The sequence below is a fragment of the Odontomachus brunneus genome, unplaced genomic scaffold, assembly GCF_010583005.1.
Source record: "Odontomachus brunneus isolate Ranch 3 - 2012 unplaced genomic scaffold, Obru_v1 Obru_scaffold_049, whole genome shotgun sequence".
Taxonomy (NCBI): domain Eukaryota; kingdom Metazoa; phylum Arthropoda; class Insecta; order Hymenoptera; family Formicidae; genus Odontomachus; species Odontomachus brunneus.
Window position 1 is genome coordinate 9,601 of NW_022639499.1, and position 25,238 is coordinate 34,838.

The following is a 25,238-nucleotide window of genomic DNA, read 5'->3' on the forward strand; positions in this document are numbered from 1 at the left end:
AACCGTTGCTTTTCACAAAAGCAATTGTGCATTTTATTTAAACAAAAAAATTTAGATTTTTTAAGTAAATATTAGTACTCATCAAATAAATATTTTTTATTTTGTTCACTTGTTTAGTTCACTTGCCTTCTTTTAAATAGCGGTTACTTTCAAAGTATATTTCTTTGTTAATTTTGTTAAAATACTCATTACAAATTTTATAAACGGTCATTGTCACGTGCTGAAAAAGAAAAGCTTATTCTCTTTATAGGAATATTGCAAAATTTTATCAAAAAATTAACAAAAAATTTTTTTTTTTTTTTTTTAAGTAAATATTAGTATCCATCAAATATTTTTTATTTTGCTCACTTGTTCACAGTACAGTTCACTTTCCTTCTTTTAAACAACAGTTATGTTCAAAGTATATGTCCTTGCTAATTTCCTTAAAATACTCATTACAATTTTATAGAAGATTATTGTCACGCGCTAAAAAAGAAAAGTTTATTCTCTTTACAAGAATATTGCAAAATTTTATCGAAGAAAAATTTTGTTTGACGCAGTAAGTTTCTATGTAGTAAGCAAAATGAAATGTTAAGCGTCGTCTACAATATGTGGAGTAAGCTTGGAGTAAGAAGTAAGCCGTAAGAATTGGCCAATCGTAGTCGATTATTATAAAAATAATCGTCTATGATTGGTTAATTCTTACGGCTTACTTCTTACTCCAAGCTTACTCCGCATATTGTAGACGACGCTTTAATTTTTAATATTCTTGATGCTACTCTTAGTAGGAGTCAGGATGTATCTCGAATAAATTCGATATCCGTGACGCGCTTGTAGATGTGCGGATGTATAAACTCGTGAAATACTTGAAATAAATAAGATTTACTCCGATGTGGTATGTATTTTTCTGTGTGCACGCACCAGCGACGGAAGGGAATGCGAGCGAGTATTTTGTTGCTCGTGGGCGCGCGCGTGCACTCTCGCGAGCGAGCGAGCGAGAACGCGATGATAAATCGAGAGGATGTACATTTTACGACGCACTTTATATCCGCCGTGCATGGACGTCCCGTTAACGAAGGCATAAATTCCGTATTTTCCGCGACGTCGCGCGGCCAATGCGATCAACGGAACCTCCACAAGGAGGACGATATCGCGACGACGCGAAAAGCCGGCTGCACCGTGTTAAATTAGACCTGAATTAGACCTGGACACGCTGCATTGTTCCTCACGAACCGCCAAACGATATTTATACTATTGTACAATGTGTTGTTGTTGTGCAATGACTCAATAATTTTGTTCAATATTACACGCTCGAATAGCTGTTAATGTGACATTCAATTCAACATTAGATTCTAAAAATATTATTCGTAATTGTCATTACTGAGTCTTTGAGAGTACAATTCATTACAGATTCGCATTCGCAGATCGTTATTCGACTGATTGCAGCAATTCCGATTAAATAAACACAGATATAGGTATTGATAAATGATTAAAAATTCGAGAAATTCGTGCAGCTATACACTGAGGGAAAAATTATATTAAAATCAACAAATATTTCTTTGATGGGTGCCATTAACATATTTATTTAAATCTAAATTCTCTTTATTTAAATCAAATATTGTTTACTTAACCCTACAGTCGTCGCATGAGATCTTTAAGAAAATATTATATATCCAAAATAGTCTTTTCTTATATTTTACATGAACCCAAAAATCTAATTAAACAAAAAAAAATATTTAAGTTCTCAACATAAAAGATATAAAATAATTTTTTATAGATAAACAATATTTGATTTAAATAAAGAGAATTTAGATTTAAGTAAATATGTATATGGCATCCATCAAAGAAATATTTGATATTTGATTTTAAGGTAATTTTTCTCTCAGTGTAATTATCAAATTAAATTCCGACCCGAGTATCTCTCTATTCTCGTTCAAATCGGAAACCGCTTGTATAAGAAACGATTTTACATGGAAAAAAATAATTTGCTGGCCCAACAAATTTTCTGCTGGTCTAGCAAAATCTTTTCGTTGTAGACAGCAAAACGATTTGCCAAGAGTACTAATCACTATTTGCTGGATATAACTTGCTGAATCTACAAATTATTTTGCTATATAAAAACCATGATGGATTTATATAAGCAATTGTAATTTTATTCCGATAACAAATAAATTTGCTAAGGATACATTATTTTGTATCAATAGCAAATTAACGTGATTCTTAGGACAAATACACTCAACAAATTTTTCTATCCTGGCAACGAAATTACTTCTGCTCTGATAACGAATAATTTGTAAAATTAGTTACGCCAACTAAATTTTTTTGATGTCTATGAATATGCAGTGGCAACGACGATTTTGCTAAAAAGAGCAAAATTACTTTTCTCCATGTATACACGGAGAACAATAATTTGCTGGCCCAGAAAATTTTCTACTGGTCTAGTAAAATCTTTTCGTTATTATATGGACAGCAAAAAGAACCATGATGGATTTATATAAGCAGTTACAGTTTTGCTCCAATAGCAAATAAATTTGCTAAGGATACATTATTTTATATCAATAGCAAATTAACGTGATTCTCAGGATAAATACACTTAACAAATTTTTTCTATCCTGACAAAATAACTACTGCTCTGATAACAAATAATTTATAAAATTATTTACGTCAACTAAATTTTTGATGTCTATGAATATGCAGTGGCAACGACGATTTTGCTAAAAAGAGCAAAATTATTTTTCTCCGTGTATAGACGGAGAACAATAATTTGCTGGCCCAGCAAATTTTCTACTGGTCTAGTAAAATCTTTTCGTTATTATATGGACAGCAAAAAGAACCATGATGGATTTATATAAGCAGTTACAGTTTTGCTCCGATAGCAAATAAATTTTCTAAGGATACATCATTTTGCATCAATAGCAAATTAACGTGATTCTCAGGACAAATACACTCAACAAATTTTTTCTATCTTGGCAACGAAACTATTCCTGCTCTGATAACGAATAATTTGTAAAATTATTTACCTCAACTAAATTTTTTTTTATGTCACTACGAATACGCAGTGGCAACGACGATTTTGCTAAAAAGAGCAAAATTATTCTTCTCCGTGTACACACCTGGAAATAACACCTGACGTGTCGCTGCCCGCGTCCCGACTCAGCATCCCGGCCCCCCGCTGCACCGTCGCGGCTCTCCGGCGTGTTCACTCGTGGCGCAGGATGCTAGCACTGACACTCGCGCGGATACGTTACAACGGGGGAGAGCACGACGACAGTCAACGCGGCAAGAAGCCGATTTCATGAACCGGCGAAACACACTCTGATCGTCCGCGGAGAATTGCGGCGCTACACGTGGCCGGCGCGGTACGTGCACGTCACGCGGCGTCATCGAGCACAATGGCAGAGATGACGGAAAGCCGCGGAAGAAACGCGAGGCGCGCGCAGGCACGAGTGACCGCCTTGGGGGGTGTGGCGTGTTTGTTTCGGTCGCGCGACCGCCTAGCGATAACGCCGCTCTTTTTTGCCGATGTCTCGCTTCCTCTCTCGCATACCTCTCCCCGGCCGAGCGCTGTATTACGGCGAGCGAGGCCTCACGCGTTACAACACGCGTCTGCGTATCGGTGCGTTAATTGTTAAATCGTTGCGTAATCACGGGAATATATGCGGAGAGAATATTGCACACACTGTAAACACTGATGTGTTAAATTTAATATTTTATGTGTCCCAAATCATCCACTCTCATTTATGTGTACATTTAACACAAAACAAATATAAAAAGTAACGCGCATAATTTGTAAAAAATTAAGGTAATCATTTAGAACAACTATCCTCACCTCCGATTTTGATGAGAATAGGCTCATTCGACGCGTTTTTGCATAAAATAAAAGAATCTGACCGAGCAGAGAATTTATATATATATAATTTAAAATATTTGCCTTATTAAATGGTTCATCGTGCCTATTTCTGAAAGGAAATAATGTGATTCAATATTGGTAAATAAATATAAATAAAATGACAAAATAAATATTTATTGCTAAATTCTCTGCTTTAATCAAAAACAAAAATTCATATAAAACTTAAATTATAGCAGAAAATAATTGAGTGTATTGCTGAACGCATCTCAGTACAAGCCTAGTTTGCATTACATTCAGATGACAGATTCTTTAACCTCGGATGTGACTAACTTTAACACTAAATATCTCGCTTCGCGAGGCAGACCGACATTTTTTCAGCCAGATTCTTTTATTTTATGCAAAAACGCATCGAATAAGTCTATTTTCATCAAAATCGGAGGTGAGGATAGTTGTTCTAAATAATTACCAAAATTAACACAAGAAATTAAGAACACTTGAATTCCGTCAGGAATCACAGTTTATGTTAAATTGATATATGTATAATGTTAAATAACTACAATAAAACGTTACTTTAACATTTGAGAGAAGTATTAATCTATGGTTTTGATGAAATGAAAATGTTAAATTGACATAATCGATGTCTGACATATTAAATATGTCAATTTAACAACCTGTGATTCCTAACGGTATTCAAGTGTTAAATTCTTGTGTTAATTATTTCCATATTGTGCGTGTTACTTTTTAACACATTTGTTTTGTGTTAAATTTACACATAAATGAGAGTGGATAATTTCGGACACATAAAATGTGTTAAATTTAATATATCAGTTTTTACAGTGTAGTAAAAATTACAATGAAACTTTAGTAGTTCATGGGCTGACTAGTAGTCTAGTAGTAGTCAATAGACTGACGCTACGAAATATTATAATAACACATAGCAACAATGACCATAAATGTAGTAAGAGTTACCATGTTTATGGTCATTTTTATTATGCCTTATTATAATTTTCGTTGAGATCATTTTATAATTGCGTAAGCGCGGTCATAAGTGATTGTAAGTAATTACGACAACCAATCAGAATAAAACACTTTGGTTGGCTCTTACATTCACAACCACGCTTACGCAATTGTAGAATGGTCTTAATAGTGCCAGTCTATTTCCGGGGACTCCTAAAATTGCATTGTAATTTATACTACAATATTCTCTCCATGTATATTCATTGATTTTTGTGATATTCAAGCGGACTCTTTTGGTCGATGTCGCGTCGATTGACACGCGTTCTTTCGACCGAATTGTCAGTCCTAATGCCACGACGCCAGCCAAATCTGGAGCAGCCAAATCTGGAAGCAGGTAGCAGGACACCGGGACGCGGGCAATAATACGTCATGTTTCAAGTATGCCATATCATTAATTACAGATTCATGGTCATGCACGCAAATAAAGAATTAGCTTCCAGAACTAAAAAATACACTGAGAGAAGAATTTAATAAATATTATCAAAATTTGGTTACTATTACTAAATGGTAGACGTAAATGTAGCAGGCCAAAGCTATAGCAATACTTATTAATTAATTTAGTTCTATAAAATAAATTATTTATTTGACAGAAGTAAAATTTATTTGCTTCCAGAATATATTTGGTAAATAAAACTTCTTGAATAGTTGAGCAAAATAAGCGATTTTGCAATAGTTACAAAATGTTTGGTAGGTTCAACCAACCATCTGTAATAATAGATATTGAAACGATGTAATAGCTGCAAATGAATGAATTTTTCGTTGTGCTGCAACAAAACATACTTATATTGATAACAAAATAGAATTCGTACTTACTGAATCGTTTATTACGTGGGATATAACAATTTCATAACAATTATCAAATAACTGTTCATAACTGTAATATTTCATATTAAATATTTAATATTAAGTAACTATTACTAATATATATTATTTAATTTATGTTACTGTGAATGCAGTTACGTCATACTCCCGATCTATTAAATATTTGGTAATTATTATCATATTTAGTATTAGTTACTAAGTTAATTTCTGTAACTAAATGCAGTTTGTTATAGTTACCAGTCTTTTTTCTCAGTATAGCTATGGCAGATGTGTCGGGTGTAGTTCCGAAAAGTACTCATCCCCAATTTTTTTGAAAGGCAATATTCTTGCGTATTTTGACGCGCTTATTACGAATATCATGGTAAAAATTGGCGACTACTTGATTTTCATGGTAAAAATCATAAAAAGCCCATAAAAATTATAGTTTTTTATGTTTATCTCAGTAAATACGAAAAATCATGATAAATGTTTTAGACAAAAGCTTTAAATCTCACAGAGGTAAACATTTTAGGTTTTATATATTTTCACCATACGAATAATAGTTTTCGAGGAAATGGAGTATAAAGTCAGTAACATCTATCGTCGTTGCGGTTAGAAAATATTGAACTTTTTTTTTTAATAACTTTTTAATAAACAATGACCGACAGCTAATGTGACGATAGGTAGGGTTAGGTTAGTTTTTTTGGGGGGGGAGTGCAGGGGGTGCAGGTAGTCGTTCGATATTTTTGCAAATGTTAAAAATGTTAAAAATATTCTTAAAAAAAGTTGTTAGAGTTCCTTCATAACTGTAAGTCCTCTTTCCTTTATTTTTTTTCGCCACGATTCGGGGGAAATATACTGGAAAACTACGTGGCGAAATAACCCGTAGAAGGGATTCGCAGAAATCGAGTATAAAGACCGTACGCTGTTACGTAGGAATACTGAGTTTTAAAAAAATCAGGGGTGAGTACTTTTCGGAACTTTATCCACGATTAGCCTTTTGACTAAGTTGAATCAGCTACCGCGGTTTAACTGATATTACTAAATCATTTTTTGCATGTAGATTGTTATTCGATTGATTGAATCAATACCAACCAAGTGCGGATGCAGGTTGATAAATAAATTAGAGACTCATGTAGCTATGAAAGAAATTTGTATAGATATCACTTTTATCTTTTGTAAAATACTTCTTATTTGATAAAAATCGAGGATAGAGATGTCCTGAAATCAGGTCGGCATTCATGGTTTGTCATTGTTTGACGCGTTATAGCTTGACAATTGCGCGTTGCTTGTGCGCTTTTTGCCACGTGCGATGAATAATTTATCTGTTACATTTTCTTTTTTACACCGCGACTGTCACCTCACGAGGACCCTTGATTGCGTCTCGTTACGCACGACAGCGTCGCGAACTCTCCTAGATACATTCGGAATTATTGCGACTACCACTGTGCATACTGCGTATGCAATTAGTTGATGTTAATAGCGCGACTGTTACGGTATAAGCGTGGCCAAGGGTGCAATCGCGCGGGGACATTACGTCATTTGTCTTCTTTAGAACGCGACGCATAATTGTTACTTAACGAATCCGCTCTCGCGAATCCGTTACACATTGATATATGGGACACGTGTGGGACACGTATGCAAATCGCAGAAAGCGTAGAAAATCATTGAAGTACGAGTCGCATCTAAAATCGTCGGCTCGACGCATCGCCGTCGCGTCCTAATAATCACGAATCATAATCGACGATTTGCTCATTAACTGGCGCTCATTCGCGTTCCTTTCACACGTTTCGGTTGAAATTGTAAGAAGCGAAATTTAGGCGTGCGAGCACGGTGAAATCTTGAGGAACTGCGGATATAAAATGATGTTTGTCGAATGTAAAATAAGAAATAAATATAACAAAATAAAAGAAATAAAAGTCAGTGGTACTTTCTTATGTTTTTCTTTATCAAAGAAGCTTATTGATGGTTTCTTGATGAATCCAAAGATAAAATTAGTAGGAAGAAGGAGGGAATAAATTACAAAGACTTGTCAACATCAACAAAACAATAAATAAAGAAATGAGAAACTATACAAAGATGCAACCTAAAAAAGAGCGAAAATGTTTTCGAATTTCCAATTCTTTCAAACACGTGAACGATATATTTCCCATTGAGATCGACTTGCGGAAGGGAGGATAACCTTGCGTGCGTGGTATTTTCACACGGAACTAAATGAAACTTCAGCCGTTCCACTCGCGTACGTCTTTCTAAGATCGGCGCGCCGATCTAACGGCCCGGTAAGACACGGTTGAAAGTAAATACATCGCGGACGCGAGCCCATATGAGCGCTGAAAAAGTGGAAAGAAAGTTGCCAATGCACCTCGCATACCTGCCTGCCTGCCTGGCTGGCTGTGGCTGCCTGTTTGCCTGCCTGCCTGCCTACCGATCTGCCGGTCGCGAACGAGTTTCGCGCAGTGAATGGATCGAACGCGAATGAACTTTTCACTCGGCCGCTGCGGGCGGCGAGTTGATTAATCATTAGGATTAATCGTCAGGGCTAATATCATCGTCGAGCCGCGAATCGATCTCCCGATCGAGCGCGATCACGAGCCGAACGAATCTAATTTGTGTGGCACGCTACGTTTAATCCTTTCATGCCATTATACCATCGATCTAAGCGAGAGAATGTTAATCTCATCTCGTGCTTGCGTCTCGTGTTAGAATTTTCATTCGCGCTTAATCGCAGAAAAATGCAAGTCTAATGAACCTCTCGTGCGCGCTCACCACAATTCTCGCGATGCGATCGATCGGTTCCAAGTGGCTCTCTTGTGATAATACACAGCAACAATATTAAATATCACGCGTGCGCGCATGCGTTAAATGCTTTCATTACGTGACTGCAGATAATACAGCACAATTATGCGAAATTATTGCGGCAAGAGCGACGACGTTGCGAACGAGAAGGAGGTGTTTATCGTTGATCAACGTTTGGCAATAACATACATCGGCCTCTCGGTGATTTGTGCTAAATAATAAGATGGAACAATAATGAATTTGGTTACTCAACTTGAATAGTTGCGAATTCTGCTTTATCAAAAATTTCTACTTTGGCTCTGCTGATGTCCGAAATTTTCACTTTCTTTAGCATCAAAGTAGATGTTGAATGAAATAGTGAGACTGAAGGTCAAAATTTCGCAGATATTCAGCTCGTGAACGTAGCTAAAACGTAAGTAAACGTAGGTAAAAAAGATGTTTTCGTCGATTGCCTCACATCGTGATAATCACGAAAGTCCATCTGGATAGATAATAAAACGTCAATTCAGTATCGGCTCTCACGCTTGTACAACTCGTGATTATACGACGCTTTGCACTCCGAAGTCCCGATTCGTCAGAGGCACGTCGGAATTCGCGGACAATAGAAAACTGGCTTTCACGTCTCATCCGAGCGATGCGTTCGGAGGAAAGAGAAAGAGACATAGAGACACGTGTGCGTGTGCACGAGAGGTCGTCGCGTGTGTCACGTCGCAAAAGAGGACTCGCTTACGAACGTAAACAATCTTTCGGCAAAAATACGCCTTTGGAATGCGATACCGGTATATACCTCGAGATGCGTGTTAACGCGACGTTTTCGAGATAGAGCTCGCTTAAATGAGAGAGAAATACGGCGAAGAGGGAACCCGTGTCGAAATTTTGATGCTACTTTGACGTTCTTAAGGATAGTTTGCACCTACTTAGACGGTTTATAGCCTAGGTAAAACCTATTTTGACGATATTGACATTCATTTCCTAGTCGAAATTTTGATCTTATGTTGAACCTTGAATTTTACACCGCAGTAAGAGCAAAGTAGGTTTAATTCTAATGATATAATTTACTCCTACTTTGACCCTGATAATATCTGAAATATATGCAACAAATAAAATGTATATTTTGTATGCTATTTGACGTTTCTGTTTCGTTATTTATTAAATTTTTTAAATATTTCTATAAAATACATATATTCTTCACGGAAAAAAAGGTTTGGTTAAATTAACCAAATATCTGATAAAATATGAACGATCCAGAAATTCCGATTAAAATAACCCGAATTCTGTTTAAGCCAACCAAAAATCTTGTTAACTTAAACAGAATTCGGGTTACTTCAATCGGAATTTCTGGATCGTTCGACCAAATATTTGGTTAATTCAATCAAATCTTTTTTTCCGTATATATAGGAACTAAAACTTCAATAGAAGTTCGCAACTGAACCTACTTTGCTTCCTAAGATCCTACTATTATACAATTTATTTTGACACTAAAGAAAGCGAAAGCGGAAATTTCAGACATTATCAGGGTCAAAGTAAGAGTAAATTATATCATTAGAATTAAAACTACTTTGCTCCTACTGTAGTGTAGAATTCAAGGTTCAACATAGGGTCAAAATTTCGACTCAGGAAGAGAGAGGAGACAAGAAGATTTTCCTGATACTAGAACGCAATCTAGACATTGCATATACTAAAAAAATTTTTTTGACTCCAACCATATTAATGTTCTATTTGATTATTTTGATTATTCTGATACGAAGATGTTAGTAGTAACATATAAAAAAAAAAGAATATTTTTATTAGGAGAATATTAGGAGAATATTTTTTTCTTTTTGTGTATGTAAGATTATTATCACTAACATTATAATAGAATTTAATGAAGAAATTATCTCCTTGACTATAATTTATAGTAATTATTTTTCTGTGTGATCATAGTTACAAATATCTAACATGTTTTTCTCAGCATAGGACCGATTTGTTAAAAAAATTAACAATAAAATAAAATTCGTTAAAGTCGAACAATCACCACTGAAAAATAATACATCGATATCGACTTCCGCGGCGGGAAGAGACTCGTCGAACATGTTCAGCTAAAGTGACTTACGTGATATCGGAATTGCGTTGTTTGAGATAGAAAGAACAATCAATTCCGGAAATAAAAATGACTAATTCCAGATAAAGGCGACCGCGTCGAGGAGCACCGAGAGGGTCTCGCCGAGATTTCCCTCCGCGTCGAGACGGGGAAACGGCGCGCGAAAAATCGCACCAACGGACTCGAGAGACCGGCGCAAATAGTCGTGATGTGTGTCACGAATCGCAGATGTATCGGGAGGTCAACAAACTATACTGCTGCGTTACGCGCGGCTTACGTTTTGCACCGTGTTGCACACAGAGAAAAGATTACAGTGAAAATGAAGTAAAAAAAGTAAAAGAAAACGTAACGATAAATAATATAAAATACAAATAATAAAAAGTAAGAAAAAAATGCTAAGTAAAATTAGCAGAAACAAAGTCGTACAGAGATTATGATTACTGAAATTACTGTATGTAATTGTTAGTGATGTTTAAAAAGTGTTACGCACGTTTTTTATCACAAAGTTACTGTAACCATTGATAGACGGTCTAATTGTTTAACTATTTCTGTAGCGATTTGTATGCTACCGTGTCAGTATAGTCCGACTTTGCGCAACACGAGCTCTTCGATTTGCACAAGTCCATCGCGTGCTACGCGTCACGACGATTCGCGCAAGAGAAGACTCCGGCGAAGAGAAGACCGTCATCGATCGCCTCTCTCGACGGCGTCTAAGAGCGGCGACGAGGAGCGATCCATACGGGGTCAATGGGCATCCGCGATCTGTGTCACGACGCTGCTCTCACGTGGGTGATCACGTAGGCATTCGGTGGGCGTGAATTACAGGTGTCGTGCCAAGGTGGGACGCGAGAAGACAACGACGGCCGTCGCTCAGGTGACTGGGAGAAATAGAGAAATAGAGAGAGAGAGAGAAAGAGAGAGAGAGAGAGAGAGGGGGGGAAGGGGAAGGGAGAGAGAAAAAGATAATCGGTGGATTACCGACCGGTGTTTTCTTTTTTTCTCCGGGATGCAAAGGTGAGACGCTTATCGTCTGCACCGAGATTTTTGCTCGATCGACACGGTGACAACGACAGCGCGAACAAATGTAAACATGCGTGCACGCACGATACACGTAAACATTCGATTCGATAAGGACGACGGTGTCTCCTCGAGATAAGTGAGCTTCTACGGTGGAATCGCGCGCGGATTATGCACGCCGGCCGTCGCCGATTAATGACGAACAATGCAACCGACGCGGCTCAACGCAGGAATGCGGTTTGCAAATGTCACGGGCGGGGAGCGGGGCGCTTTAATGGAAAGGAGGAGGTGGAGGGGCCTGGAAATGTTTACTACTCTTCTCGCCTTACGAACGACGACTCGGCGGGATTTACAATCTGTCCTGTTCGTTCAATGAAAAGGTACCGCGACGCTACCGATATCTTTCTCTTTATTTGCTTTGAAGAACACGATCGATTTCGTTGAAGAACTCTTTGATTATCCCTACGGAATTGGCCGATCGCATTTGTCGTTAATCAGAATTAACAAACGCGATTGGTTAATTCCAACAGAATAATTGGCCGGTTAAATTAATTAAAGTTAATAGAAACGAGCATAAGAGAGGTCAATAATTGGGATTGTCAACAATTGAATATTTCACCCTATATGAAGGGATCGTTTCTACTCGAAAAAGAAAAAATGTCATGGTGTTGAAATAATGCTTGAAGATATTGTGACTCGTTCTCGTCTCTTTAATCTTGAGTGATCAAAGTTCCTTAGAGACTTGGGAGTAATCATTAAATCGAATTCTGTCGTTGACCATTGCCCGGAGCAACAGTAAAATTGTGTACGCGATAAAGATCAATACACGGAGAGAATATTGTAATAAAAATTACAAGAATAAAGATTAAAAATTAAAATTAAAAATAAAAATAAAAATAAAAAATAAAATTAAAAAATTAAATAAAATTAAATAAATTTTATTAAATTTAATTAAATAAAATTAAAATAAAATAAGATTAAAATAAAATAAAATTAAATTAAATTAAAAATTAAATAAAATTAAAAATAAAAATTACAAGAATAAAGATTAAAAATTAAAATTAAAAATAAAAATAAAAATAAAAAATAAAATTAAAAAATTAAATAAAATTTAATAAAATTTAATTAAATTTAATTAAATAAAATTAAAATAAAATAAGATTAAAATAAAATAAAATTAAATTAAATTAAAAATTAAATAAAATTAAAAATAAAAATTACAAGAATAAAGATTAAAAATTAAAATTAAAAATAAAAATAAAAATAAAAAATAAAATTAAAAAATTAAATAAAATTTAATAAAATTTAATTAAATTTAATTAAATAAAATTAAAATAAAATAAGATTAAAATAAAATAAAATTAAATTAAATTAAAAATTAAATAAAATTAAAAATAAAAATTACAAGAATAAAGATTAAAAATTAAAATTAAAAATAAAAATAAAAATAAAAAATAAAATTAAAAAATTAAATAAAATTTAATAAAATTTAATTAAATTTAATTAAATAAAATTAAAATAAAATAAGATTAAAATAAAATAAAATTAAATTAAATTAAAAATTAAATAAAATTAAAAATAAAAATTACAAGAATAAAGATCAATACACGGAGAGAATATTGTAATAAAAATTACAATACAACTTTAATAGTCCGGGAATAGGCTGTCACTATTACGAAAATTATAATAAAAATGACTACGAGTCATTAATCGTAAATGTAGAGTAAAAGTTCTCACATTTATGATCATTTTTATTATATTTCATTATAATTTTCTTAATAGTGACAGTCTATTCCCGGACTGCTAGAGTTGCATTGTAAATTTTACTACAATGATTTCTCCGTGTACGCGACACACAAATACGAGGCGTGATTTCAACGCACCGGATGAGAGGCGCGGACAATCGCGAGATTGCGCGTGTTGCGAACGCGCGATAGATGAGCTGCGGGCGGGTTGATCAAAGGTCGGCGTTCTATTACTAATCAGATCGTGATAACGATACAGCCCGATAAGAATGAGCGAAACGACAGCGCAACGGTTACGGGCGAACGGCGTCGCTTCTGTCAAATTCGCGCGCCGTGCTCGCGAAGAAGGTGGCGGTCGCCGCGAGGCTCTCTCCGCGTCGCGGTCGCTCGGCATTTTCCATGAGAAAACGAAAAAGAATACGGAGGAGAGTCGCGCCGTAACGGTTTCGGCGGTTGCGAGTGTGAGTTCGGTGTGTGCATTCGGAAGACTCGCCGGGAGAAATCGCGACGCGATCCAGATACGACGTATTATTCGACAATTAAGACTCCGCGCATCGTCCAATTACGGGGTTCCCTTCAATCCTAATGGCGCTTCGATCCTTAATTAGTACTTAATTAGTTAATTGCGTACGCCAGCGTCGCAGCCACGACGGCGGATGGCGGCGGCGGTGACCCTGAAGCCCGTTCCGGTGTCACCGGAAATGCAGAGTCGCGTCCGCGGCCGTTCTCGTGCGGTTTTACGTCGCGCTGAAACGCCCGCGAATCCGCCACAAAGAAACGCGCAGGTGTCGCGTGGAAGCGTCAATGCCAGGCTCTAATTCTGGGCATTCTTATTGTCTTGGTCTTCTAACACGAACATTTAAACTTTCAACATAAAATATACACGGAGGAAATATCACATGCTCTTTTTCTTTTTTTACTGACTCTTTTCAATTTTACTATGTAGTGCAAAAATAGATTGTCAGTAAGGTTTACCTTGCTGAAGAATTCCGGTAGAATAACGAATTTTTTAATAGCATGTGTTTTAATTCGTAGAATATAACATATCTAACATGAAAAAAGAGCTAATTACTATAAAATGTAAATCTATTTCTCGATTCTATAGTAATTTTTACTATAAAATCTTCCTCGTAAACATACACATATATATTCTACATTGAAAGTTCATATATTCTTGTTGAGAGACTAAAAGAATAAGAATATCCAGGATTAGGCACGCGCGCGCGTACATGTAAGTCCGGGAATCGGTGCTGTTACCTCAATAATCTCCTCGACAGGCTTTCAGACACGGTTTGCTCTCCACAGTATTGTGTAACTTGTGTGCGCGCAACGGTAATCATCAAACATCATTATTTTGTTCATAATACACATAAATTGTTGCACGCTCGTTTATTTTAATCACAAAAGAATTGAGAGCACGAAATATACTTTGCTCGCTTCTGTATATTTCTGTGATCAGAAACAATTCTGCCACTTGATATGTTCCGCGGCATAATACGGTTTATCACGCGCGCACACAATCGTGCAGATATCAATCTCGCTGAAGAATTCGATTTTCCCCCGCACTCGTCAGATTATATACTCCGACCAAAACAACGGCGAAAAGATATCCGCGAGATTAGACGGTGAGTCTCAAGATATCGCGGCTTTCAGAACCACGCGCGAGAGAGAGAGAGAGAGACGTGCAATTTTATAGAGGTTTATTATATACGCCGCGCAAACACCAATCGTCGTACAGAGCGTGTTCAAGAGGATAACCTTAATCCCGCGCTTAATCGCGACGCGCGGTCGTACGATTCGTAAGATTCTCATTGTATCTCGCCTCCGTTATGATAATTGCACCGACAGTTTCGCATTGGTGACTCGGAGAGCCGAGGAGGCGCCGTCGTCTCGCTGAACGAGTCCGTCGATTCTTTCATTCTACTTTACTTTTGTTTATACGAGTCCGTCCGAGATCCTCGCGTGGGCCTCGGAGAACCCCGGATCGCGTCGGCGATCCAGAACGGCGAACGGACGGACGAACGAAAGAGCGAGCGCGTATGCAGTGGCGGTGTGCGCCTTTCGTCAGCACGATTTTTATCTACCTTACGTGCCGTGCCGCGCCGTAAGGCCTCTCGTCGTCGCCCAGGCACGCAGAGCGCGGCCATGCACATACACACATGCACATATAGATATGTACATACATACGTACATTCGTCGTTCGTCGTCCTATACGGCAACAGGTGCGCGCACGAGAGAGAGAGAGAGAGAGGGGGATGCGCGATTCGCTTCGGCGTTATAACGAACGTTTATGTGCGTTGACAACGAACACAACTACGAAGATGATGATAATAGTGATGATGACGGCGACGACGAGACAACGCGGCTTCGCGACTTGACGTTTCCACGCGAAATCGCGAGCGAGCCGATCGACGCGACACGCAACGTACGCGAGTATGCGAGAGCGAACGGTTACGCACGGTTACTTACCTATTTACAAATCGTCGACCGCACGCGCTGTCCACGGGTCAGGAGACGATGACAGACACCAGGAGACGGGAATGGGGAGGCACTCGCTCGGTCGAGGCAACGGAGATGCCACAGTTCTACGTGCCGAACATGCTCGAACGCGAATACTCCGGCGACTACCGTTCTCTCGCGTCCTCCGCACCGTCGTTACTGCCGACTTCAGGCGCGTCGCAGGTAACGCGGCGGCTCATTGGTCGACCGCCGAGTGGCCAACATGGCGGCTGGGCACGTCGGAATCGGCGATCTTCGGATACGGCGCTCGTCAGGATCGCGCTTGAATGGCCTCGATGGGGCTACGCGGCCAGATCGTTGCTTACGATTCGTCGCGACAGCAACGAGCTTCTCGTCGTCACTCAGCTCTTACCTCGGGGAAGGGTGAAATGACGCGTCCGGCTGCGAACGCGTTTCCCGGCGACACGTACGTGAAGTTGCCGCGCGTTAAGAGGTCTGTTCCTTCCCTGCCAACTACTGAACTAGTGCACACTAGTGCAGCAAGTTGGAGTGAAAGAAAGTATACGCGTTTCACTCTGACTTAGCGCACCGGTGCAGAAGTTCTTCGGAAGCGAACAGACCTAAGGAGTTCATTCACCAGAGTTGCATTCCAAGAAGTTCTTTTTGAGAAAAATTTTACGGGAAATAGTTCACGTAATATATATTGTGGATTTTCGAGAAAATTTTTCTCGAAAAGAACGTTTTGGAATGTAACTCAGGTGTGTATTTTCAAAACGCCCAAAAAACATATTTTCAGTAACGCGTCAAGGAATGTCTATTCCCAAGTTCCTTTTTTGTTAAGCTAAATTACGTTTTCATATGTTTATTTCGCTATTTTAATAATAGATGTTAATTTAAATATGATTAATAATAGATGTTAATTTAAATATAATTTAAATACACCACATCTCTTGTCACGTTTCACTCAGCACAATGCTACCTAAAGCATAAAACAGTAGTTTTCTGGCTTGCGGTTGGCCATTACACAAAAACGGTGCAATGAATACCTCTTTCTTCTTAACATGTAACACTTGTAACGGTAAATTTTTTACTTGAATGCTATAATTTTTTACGAAGCTACACTGAAATAATGATCATCTACATTGTTTCTATTATAAAGATTATAAAATATGAAACTGCGATATTCAGTATTACTATCTTTCATGAAGGTGATTTCTCATAATGATGCAGACGCACTATCGACGCACGAAACTTTAACTACGAATATTGCAATAAAAGTTATGTTATATTTTTGTATAATTTTAAGCATTTTTTGATTTAAGTGAATAAAACTACTCAAGCGTGGAATAGCGCGTGACGCCGCGACGCATTGTGCGTTGAAAGGAACGCAGATACTCAAATATCTTGAACTAACGAAACTAATATATCTCTGGGATGTATTTTGAATATTTGTGCTGTATAGATGATTATTATAACACGCCTCGAATTTCGCTCGACAATTTTATCTTCACAAGATTGCAGATAACCGATTGATTATTCAATTCTCTCATAATTATTTAGCGCATATTGAATCATTGGTAACGATCTTTCGAGTGGTGTTTGCAAACAACATGCGATAATGAAATAATCTTTTATTATTATTGTTCGTCGAGAAGTTGATGATTAATTTTCGCATCAGTCCGTTCCGCACACGTCCTAACACACGTCGCTGTTCAATGCATACGATAATCGATTAGTTGATAAATAGAGACAACAACTTACCAAACTTGCCGTTCGATTGTACTATTGAAGAATAAGAGATTTGTGTGCTCCATTGAGTTGTATACCTGTAACAAAATCAAAATCCTTATCGCCGCCATTGAGTCGTTTTGTTTATAAACAGGAGTTATTTGTCCTGTCGTTAAACCGTAGTATTTGTAAGTAAAAGGATTATTTACCTTTCATTGAGTGATACTCGATAATAAGGTTTTCTCTGATTCCAGTTGAATCGTACTGCTTGGAAACAGAAAATCCATTCCGCGGTCGTTGAGTCGTATTACGATCTCGATTCTTCGTCGTAATTGAATTGAGGGTGGTGGTGACTCGTAACGGTAAACTTTGGAACTATGTCTTCGAATAAGAGTTAATTTCGCGCCAAGTCTCTGTAACGGCCTGTGTGGCGCCATCTAAAGGTGCCGAGAGGAAATCTATTGTAGTTGGAGCCATTATGGGCTGAGGGTGGGACACGATTGACCACGGTACGATTGGACACAGATTGTAATGATTAATTCGACCTGGTGATTCATTAGATAATCCATCGGTTGGTTGTATCCAATCGTACCGTGATCAATCGGGACGCTCCCGAAGCTGAGCACAATAAAAGGAATAAGGAACAGGGAACAGAGAATAAGGAATAAGGAATACTGAAAACAAGAAATAAATCGGTATTCATAGGTCGGTATTTATAGTCAAATCTTTGGTTTGTTCTTTTCAGCTGCACTGCTTAATTGGTGCAATAAGTTAGAATGAGACAAAACTTATACTTGTCTCACTTTAATTTATTGCATCAGTTCAGCAGTGCAGCTGAAAAAAACAGACCACTTATTTCAAGACCGTCTTAAGTAATGTCTTAAGATGCGAATACGGCTCTGTGATTGGTTCATGACATCTTAAGACAATACTTAAGATGATCTTAAATATAAGACCGGACTATTGCAGAATTCACACTGCGTCCAATGTCCGACTTATGATGTCCGATATCCAATAAGAGAACAGCTTTCCAATGGAGAATTGAATTTTCTATTAGAAAGCTCTTTTCCTATCAGACGTCGTACATCGGACATCGGATGCGGTGTGAATCCTGCATATGAGTACCGGCCATAGTCGTATCTTATATTTAAAACCGTCTTAAGTTTATCTTCAGATGCTTTGTAGCCAATGAAATCACCCGTAGACTATCTAAAGATGAATTTAAGATGATTTTAAATATAAGATCCGACTATGGCCGGTATTCTCCTTTATCCACAATCTTGCTTTAATCTTTAAGCCGTAATAAATTGACCAACAGTATATTATTTTAAAAATAATTAACTATAATTGGTCAATTTCTTACTGCTTAAGAATTAAAGCAAGGTTGTGGACAAAGGGTTCATAGTCCGATCTTATATTTAATAGCGTGTTCGACTGGTTCTGAATTAATCGCTCCGAAAGCGATTAATGACGTCATAAGTCTCTACTAGCCAATCATAAAGCTTATAAGTACTTGTTCGACCAATACACGTAGGCTGAATAACCTAGAGTGAGTTAACCCAGAGCCAGTCGAATGCTATTATAGCTCCTGCACACAGGACTCGGTAATGCTTACCGCGCGGCGGAAGTTCGCGCGACAGCCAATCAATATGCTGCTTTCCGTAATAACCTTCTAGCTCTTATGGAAAAACAACATATTGATTGGCTGTCGCGCGGACTTCCGCCACGCAGCAAGCATTATCGCGTCCTGTGTACAGGAGCTATTATATTTAATGCAGGATTTACACCGCGTCCAATGTCCGACGTACGACGTCCGATATCTAATACAATAGAACAGCTTTCTAATATAGAATTCAATTCTGCTTTGGAAAGCTATTCTTTTATTGGATATCGGACGTCGGACATCGAAAGCGGTGTGAATCCTGCATAAGAATGTCTTAAATTCACATTTAGAGATACTCGGTAGCCAATAAAATGATCTGTACAGTATTTAAAGATGAACTTGAGACGGCTTAACCAATGGAAGTAAAGTATGGTTGTAAGAGTAAAAAATTGACCAATTACAGTCGATTATTCTTCTCATATTCAATTGTGATTAGTCAATTTTTTACTTTGTATAGCCATATTTTACTTCCATTGCAGACGGTCCTTTGAATAAAAGACTTGTGGTGCGATTTTGTAATTCTTAACGACAGATCTTGGCAGGAATAATGTATGGTAGAAAAACTGCGCAACATATGATAACGACGACTGTCGTTAAGAGTTACAGAATCACACTACCGACCATGAATATCGGCTTTTGTTTTCACAAATCGCGTCTGAAAAACAAGTCGAATTTTTTACCTTTAAATAGCATGGTAACTTATAGCGAATTCGGTTGCTTGCACTAGTGTGCACTGAGTGCGCACTAAGGCTTGTTCATAGTATGTTATTATATTTAAAGATTATCTTAAATAATTCTCAAATAAATTCTCAAATATTTTTAACCATAATATGATATGTATAACATCCGTACGAATCATTTTATTAGTTAAAATGTTTTTAAATATGTATTTAAGACACGATCTTAAATATAAGAATGTACTGTAAACAAGCCTTAATGCGCACTCAGTGCGCACTAGTGCAAGCTACCGAATTCGCTATTAGAGAGATTCGTAATATTATGATATAACGCGATGGGTTACGCGAACTTCTTATTCTTTAATAACATGATCAGTGAGTCGAATACATTTAATCTGTTCTTTGTAGAACCAGCTATACTAGCATTCATTTCTCTTTGCGCCAGTTCCAACTTCTTGGTGATTAACTGATAGTTAAATCAAATGTCTATTCTTATCTAAATTGAGATATGATTTAACTTTATCTACATTGACATATGATTTAACTATCAGTTAACTTATCAAGAAGTTGGAACAACCAGCCCACAACTATATATCTGTTTCTTTATAAATTCTGAAATTGTGCACTGGTTCAGCTACAAAGAATAGACCTATTACTTATACTTACCACAGAGTAATAAGAGCCCTTCTAACCTAATAATGAATCACATTATTAAAAATAAAGATATGAGTAGAACAGGTTTCACAGCAATACAAATAAAGCACACATGCAATTACTCCTTAATATTATTTTTGATATTTTATTTATTCTCAGGAGGGAAAGAACATGAATTATTAATTTATAAGATGCTAAACATTATTGGCTAGAGAAGTTTGTTCATGAGCTACGTTTTACGTGTCATTCTCAAAATCCTTTGGGTTTTTACGGCTTATAGCCTTGTTTGTTTCGGTGGCCCAGCTCATAATCAAATAGGTACCCATGAAGACTATAATATAGTAAATAGGTTACTTATTAAGCACTGAAGAATATCAATATTCAACTTAGAACTTAAAATGCAATAACAAGAAGTACTTACAAGGTGCTATACGGAATACACTGCCTTGAAACCGACGTACCATATTCGGCACACCTTCAGAAATCATTCCCTTAAAGGCTTTCTGTTCATATGGACTAAGTCGAAAGTAGACGATGCCACTGATTTTGGCGAGATTACCCCAATGCTTCCCCATGTTTGACCGAAGTCTGAAAGATTGATCGAAACGTTGTAGTTGACGGACATTTAACAGAACATAACCACTCTCGAGCGTATTGACATAATTGCGAAAACAGCACGAATGTCATTCAGAACGTTCTCTAGTTCAAGATTTTGAGCTTGAAACAGATCTAAGTGAGGTCGTGCGAAATATGCGATCAATCTCGAGCAATGAATAATTACATAATCTCGTCGTACTCACTCAAAGCAATGCCTACGAAGAGTATCGTGTTATTTTCGTGATCAACTCTCCATTAGCTATTCTCTGCTATCTGACATAGCAGATGGCGCACTCGAGCAAAACGTATGAAGCATAGGAGGTTCGTCTTTTCCATTTTCTCGTTATTTTTTGCCTCTTTCTTTTTGCTACGATGTATATTTCATAAAAAGTGTAATTTATGTTATCATTCGACAAAACTATCGTTCTTTCCAAATATATCGCTGTCTTCTAATTAATAATTTCGTATCTCATTTACTCGGGACACGTAATATTTCAATATTGAACAGAACAACAGTCAAGCAACATTCTATTGTCGTTCCAAAAAAAATTTATACAATCCAAGCTCTTTTCCTTTTTCTAAGCTCTTGGTAAACTAACAATTAAATCATAACTCAGATAGCACAGAGAATTCAAAAAGAATTCAATCGTATGTCACCAATTCTGAATTCATTTTTAAATGCAAAAAGAATTCTTTTTCCCTTATAGAAATATCATACTAAGAATCATTGATAATTACTTATTTTCAGTATTAAAAATACTGAATAATAAGTAATGATCAATGATTCTTAGTATGATATTTCTATAAGGGTTACTGAACTGAATTCTGAAGAATTCTTTTTGCATCTAAAAATAAACTCAGAATTGGCGACATACTGAATTCTTTTTCATTTTTTTTTAATTCTCTGTACTATCTGAGAAATCTATCTTTTGTTTTTCTTAAAATTAACTCATCGAGAAAAGACGAGAATGTCGCGACCTTCAATCAGCCGACTTTGCTATGCGGATACCTTTCGTAGCAGTGGCGAGGAAATAAGGCATATCTTGTTCTATTGTCTCTCATTAAGCTTGATCTACAATGTGTTCTTTGCTTCCTGCTTCTTCCTCTTTATCTCTTTCTGACTCAAACCTTAAGCTTTAAGTCAGAAAAAAACAGAACACAAGAAACAGAATGCAAAGAACATATTGCAGATCAGGCTTTAGGGTCTCAAAAAGCCCGCGCCGGGGGTCACGTGAGAGAGCGAGCTGCGCGAGTCACTACAAGATGGCGGCAGCGCCCACGGCGCTGCGTCGCTGCTGTCGTGCGCAGTCAGGCAAGCGTATCGGGGCAGGGGCAGTCGGTGGGTCGGTCGTCACGAGCGAACGAGCGTTCGTGTGTGATCGATGTTGTGATACGGTGTGTTCGCGTCCGCTAGTTGCGCGTCGCGTTCATCATCGAGCGAAGTTGTAACGAGGAGCACACGCAGGGACAGACAGTCCGCCAGCGAGCATGGTTGCCACGAGAATCCGCAGTAACGCGTCTACGCGGTCATCCCGGGACGAACAGTGGTAACGTCGTGTTCCGCTTGTGGTGTTTCGTACTTTACGCGAGGTCCTTGCTCACGTGAAGCGGAGGGTACCCTGTGTGCTAGCTAGCTAGCGGGCGTGCGTGCGTGCGTGCGTGCGTGCGTACGTGCGTGCGTGCGTGCGTGCCTGCCTCTGACCGTGTCATGGTATCGAGGCAGGCCGAGAATCGTGGCGGCGGAAGTTCTCGCACGTCCCAAGACATGGCCTGCGACAATCGCGCCGAGAGCGACTTCGAGTTCTCGGTGCCGCCAGAGGCGCCGGTATTCGAGCCCACCACCGAGGAGTTCCAGGACCCGCTCGCCTACATCGCGAAGATACGGCCGATCGCGGAGAAGTCCGGCATCTGCAAGATCAAACCGCCGCCTGTAAGTAGTCAAAGTCGTTCGTTCGGACGTGTTCGACTCGTGGGACGAACGCTCATCTCGTCCTTATTTCGTCATCGTCGTCGTCGTGTACTGCGGACATTGTCCTCTTTGTCGTTGCTGTGGCAGCGCACCTTACCGTCGTCGTTATCGTCATCGTGACGAAGGACGCCGACCATCGATCCTCTCTTACGTGAGCGTTTTTCTCATCGCGAGGCGCGATTGAAAAGGTTTCGGACCGAGAAAATCCGAGAGGGAGAGAATCACTGGTCTTCGTGTTACGAGTACGCGACCTCGTTTCAACAAACGACAGTCCGTCTCGTGGAACGAGTCAGGATCACGACAGACGACGACGACGACGATGATCAGGAGGATGAGAAAATAACGGGGATCACGCGCAGATCTCCGTCCGTCCGTGCGTTCGTTACACGCCACACGCGAGCGCGTACGAAACGTGCATGGCAGCACGCTGTTTTTGTTCCGCGGTGAGTCTCCATATTTTTCCGTTCCGCGAAATAATGACCCTCCTTACGCTTACGCGTACGCGTGTGTCGCGCGCATTGCGTCGTCCGGGATGCCTGCCAAAACGGCGAAAAGAGAAACTGGCAAAGAAAACGGTAGAAATAAAAAGAAAGAGCACGACGCCAGAGATAAAGCCAAATGAGACTGAGAGAGAAAGAGAAAAACAACCGTCTCCTCCTTTCTCTCTTTCTGTCTTTGTCTCTCTCTTTCTCTTTCTCGCTTCCATTCGACGTTACGCTGCACGGCGATATTAATGGATGCGTCGAGGTGGCTTCTTTCGCGGATGCACCGCTTCGTCGCCGATGACGACGTCGACGGCGAAGTGAACGTGGCGGAGGAGGACGATGACAATGGCAATAACAAGTATCGCGGCACAAGTGCGCCCGTTGATGATGTTTCTCGTCGCGCGAGGAAACGTCGATTCTCGGCGATTAACATAACGCCAACAACTGCGCCAAAGCCAACCAGTTACGAACCGCCATGTAAAATGGCCACGATCGGAACACAATCGGCGATACACGCACTCGAGAGTGCGGGAGACGTTGCACCGCGAGAAAGTATTACGAAACGCTGTTTGGACGCGGCCACGAGGTGAGGCAGAGGCGAGGGAGTAGGGAAACCGGCCGATCTCGAAGAAAACGCGATCCTCTTCGCCGGGATTTTATCGAGCGGCCGCACGGGAAATTTATCGACGCCAGCGCGATCCCGTTATCGCCATTCGGCTTCCCAACCAAAACGTGCGCTTCTGTCTCCTTTCTTTCTCTCTCTTTTTCTCTCTCGGCCATGTGGGGATTTCCTCGTTCACCCTGGGACCAAAGCGGATATCGGAATCGGCTAGATTGACGGCCGGTCGCGAGTGTGCTCGTGACAGGTCGAAAAGTCTCGCGATGCAGTTCGTCGTGTGACATAATTTTTTCCTGCGCTGCGTCACCTTTCACTCTGCGAGCTCTCGTCTCCCTCCCTCTCTTCCTCTCTTTTTCTCTTCCCCGAGTATAACACGGAACCGCAGTTCCTTGGAACAGTTTTTAGGCCGAATTCAGGATACCTACTCCATTGTTCCGTTGACGAGACCTTTGCGCCGATTCTCAATTTGGTTGAAAACTACATTGTCCTTTTCCTTCTTTCCTCCACGACGCGACGGATCTGTCTTTCTGTCCTCGCCGCCTGTGTCTGTCGATTTACGTCCACCATTAGAAATGATTTGTGCCACCATTTTGTTTCCGTGGTATACGAAGCAAAATTCCCGGGCCGCGAGGGAATTCTCATCGCTTCGGCGTACCTACCGAATATCCGCCAGTAAAAAGTGCTTCCGAGTATTTGGCGTCCCGGTGTACGTATCGACGCGCGAGATATCGTGTACTCTTCGCCGCGTATAGGTGTATAGGTGTATAGGTGTCACCCGGCCGGGGAGATACACGACTTTCCCGACGCCAAAAGCCGAAGGAATTTCCCGGCGCTAATTCGGAAAGCTCTTTCCGTGGAAGGGTCGACTCGTCGTCGCTACGATTGCGTAACTTCGCAATTCGACGGCGACATCAGTCGATGGCCGTTCCGGGGGCAATGACGATCGTTATTTCGTCAGCCGATTTAAATGCCCGGGACATGGAAACTCTCCGAATTTTCACGTACAACCGGCTCGTGTGTTTGCGTTTATTAAGTATACTTGGTCTCTCCACGAGAGAGAGAGAGAGAGAGAGAGAGAGAGAGAGAGAGAGAGAGAGAGAG

The 25,238-nt window shown here is 39.2% G+C and overlaps 2 protein-coding genes across 7 annotated transcripts in view; one reads left to right on the forward strand and one right to left on the reverse strand.

Annotated features, from left to right (window-relative positions):
- Positions 1-20,585: 20,585 nt before the first annotated feature.
- On the reverse strand, positions 20,586-21,435 carry LOC116845176 (cytochrome b-c1 complex subunit 8). The gene is made up of 3 exons (XM_032817576.1): positions 21,268-21,435; positions 20,889-21,055; positions 20,586-20,798 (listed from the first exon to the last, which is right to left on the reverse strand). Exons 2-3 carry the CDS (start codon positions 21,040-21,042, stop codon positions 20,704-20,706), a joined length of 249 nt encoding a protein of 82 aa, XP_032673467.1. The 5' UTR covers positions 21,043-21,055; positions 21,268-21,435; the 3' UTR covers positions 20,586-20,703.
- Positions 21,436-22,369: 934 nt separating this feature from the next.
- Positions 22,370-25,238, forward strand: part of LOC116845173 (lysine-specific demethylase 5A) — a 20,898-nt gene continuing 18,029 nt past the window's right edge. For 4 of the 6 annotated variants that reach the window (XM_032817570.1, XM_032817571.1, XM_032817568.1 and 1 more), the window contains exon 1: positions 22,370-22,994. In XM_032817570.1, coding sequence (XP_032673461.1) covers positions 22,773-22,994 — 222 coding nt within the window. In that variant the 5' untranslated portion in view covers positions 22,370-22,772. Of the gene's footprint in view, positions 22,995-23,434; positions 23,477-25,238 lie in introns of those variants that run through there. The other 2 variants (XM_032817567.1, XM_032817572.1) reach the window with 2 other exon arrangements.

Bases quoted from the DNA above. Each gene is read 5' to 3' on its own strand.
- LOC116845176 (XM_032817576.1), bottom strand. From the start codon at position 21,042: ATGGGGAAGCATTGGGGTAATCTCGCCAAAATCAGTGGCATCGTCTAC. The intron at 20,799-20,888 runs GTAAGTACTTCT...ACTATATTATAG, and splicing joins TGTATTCCGTATAGCACCTT to TCTTCATGGGTACCTATTTG.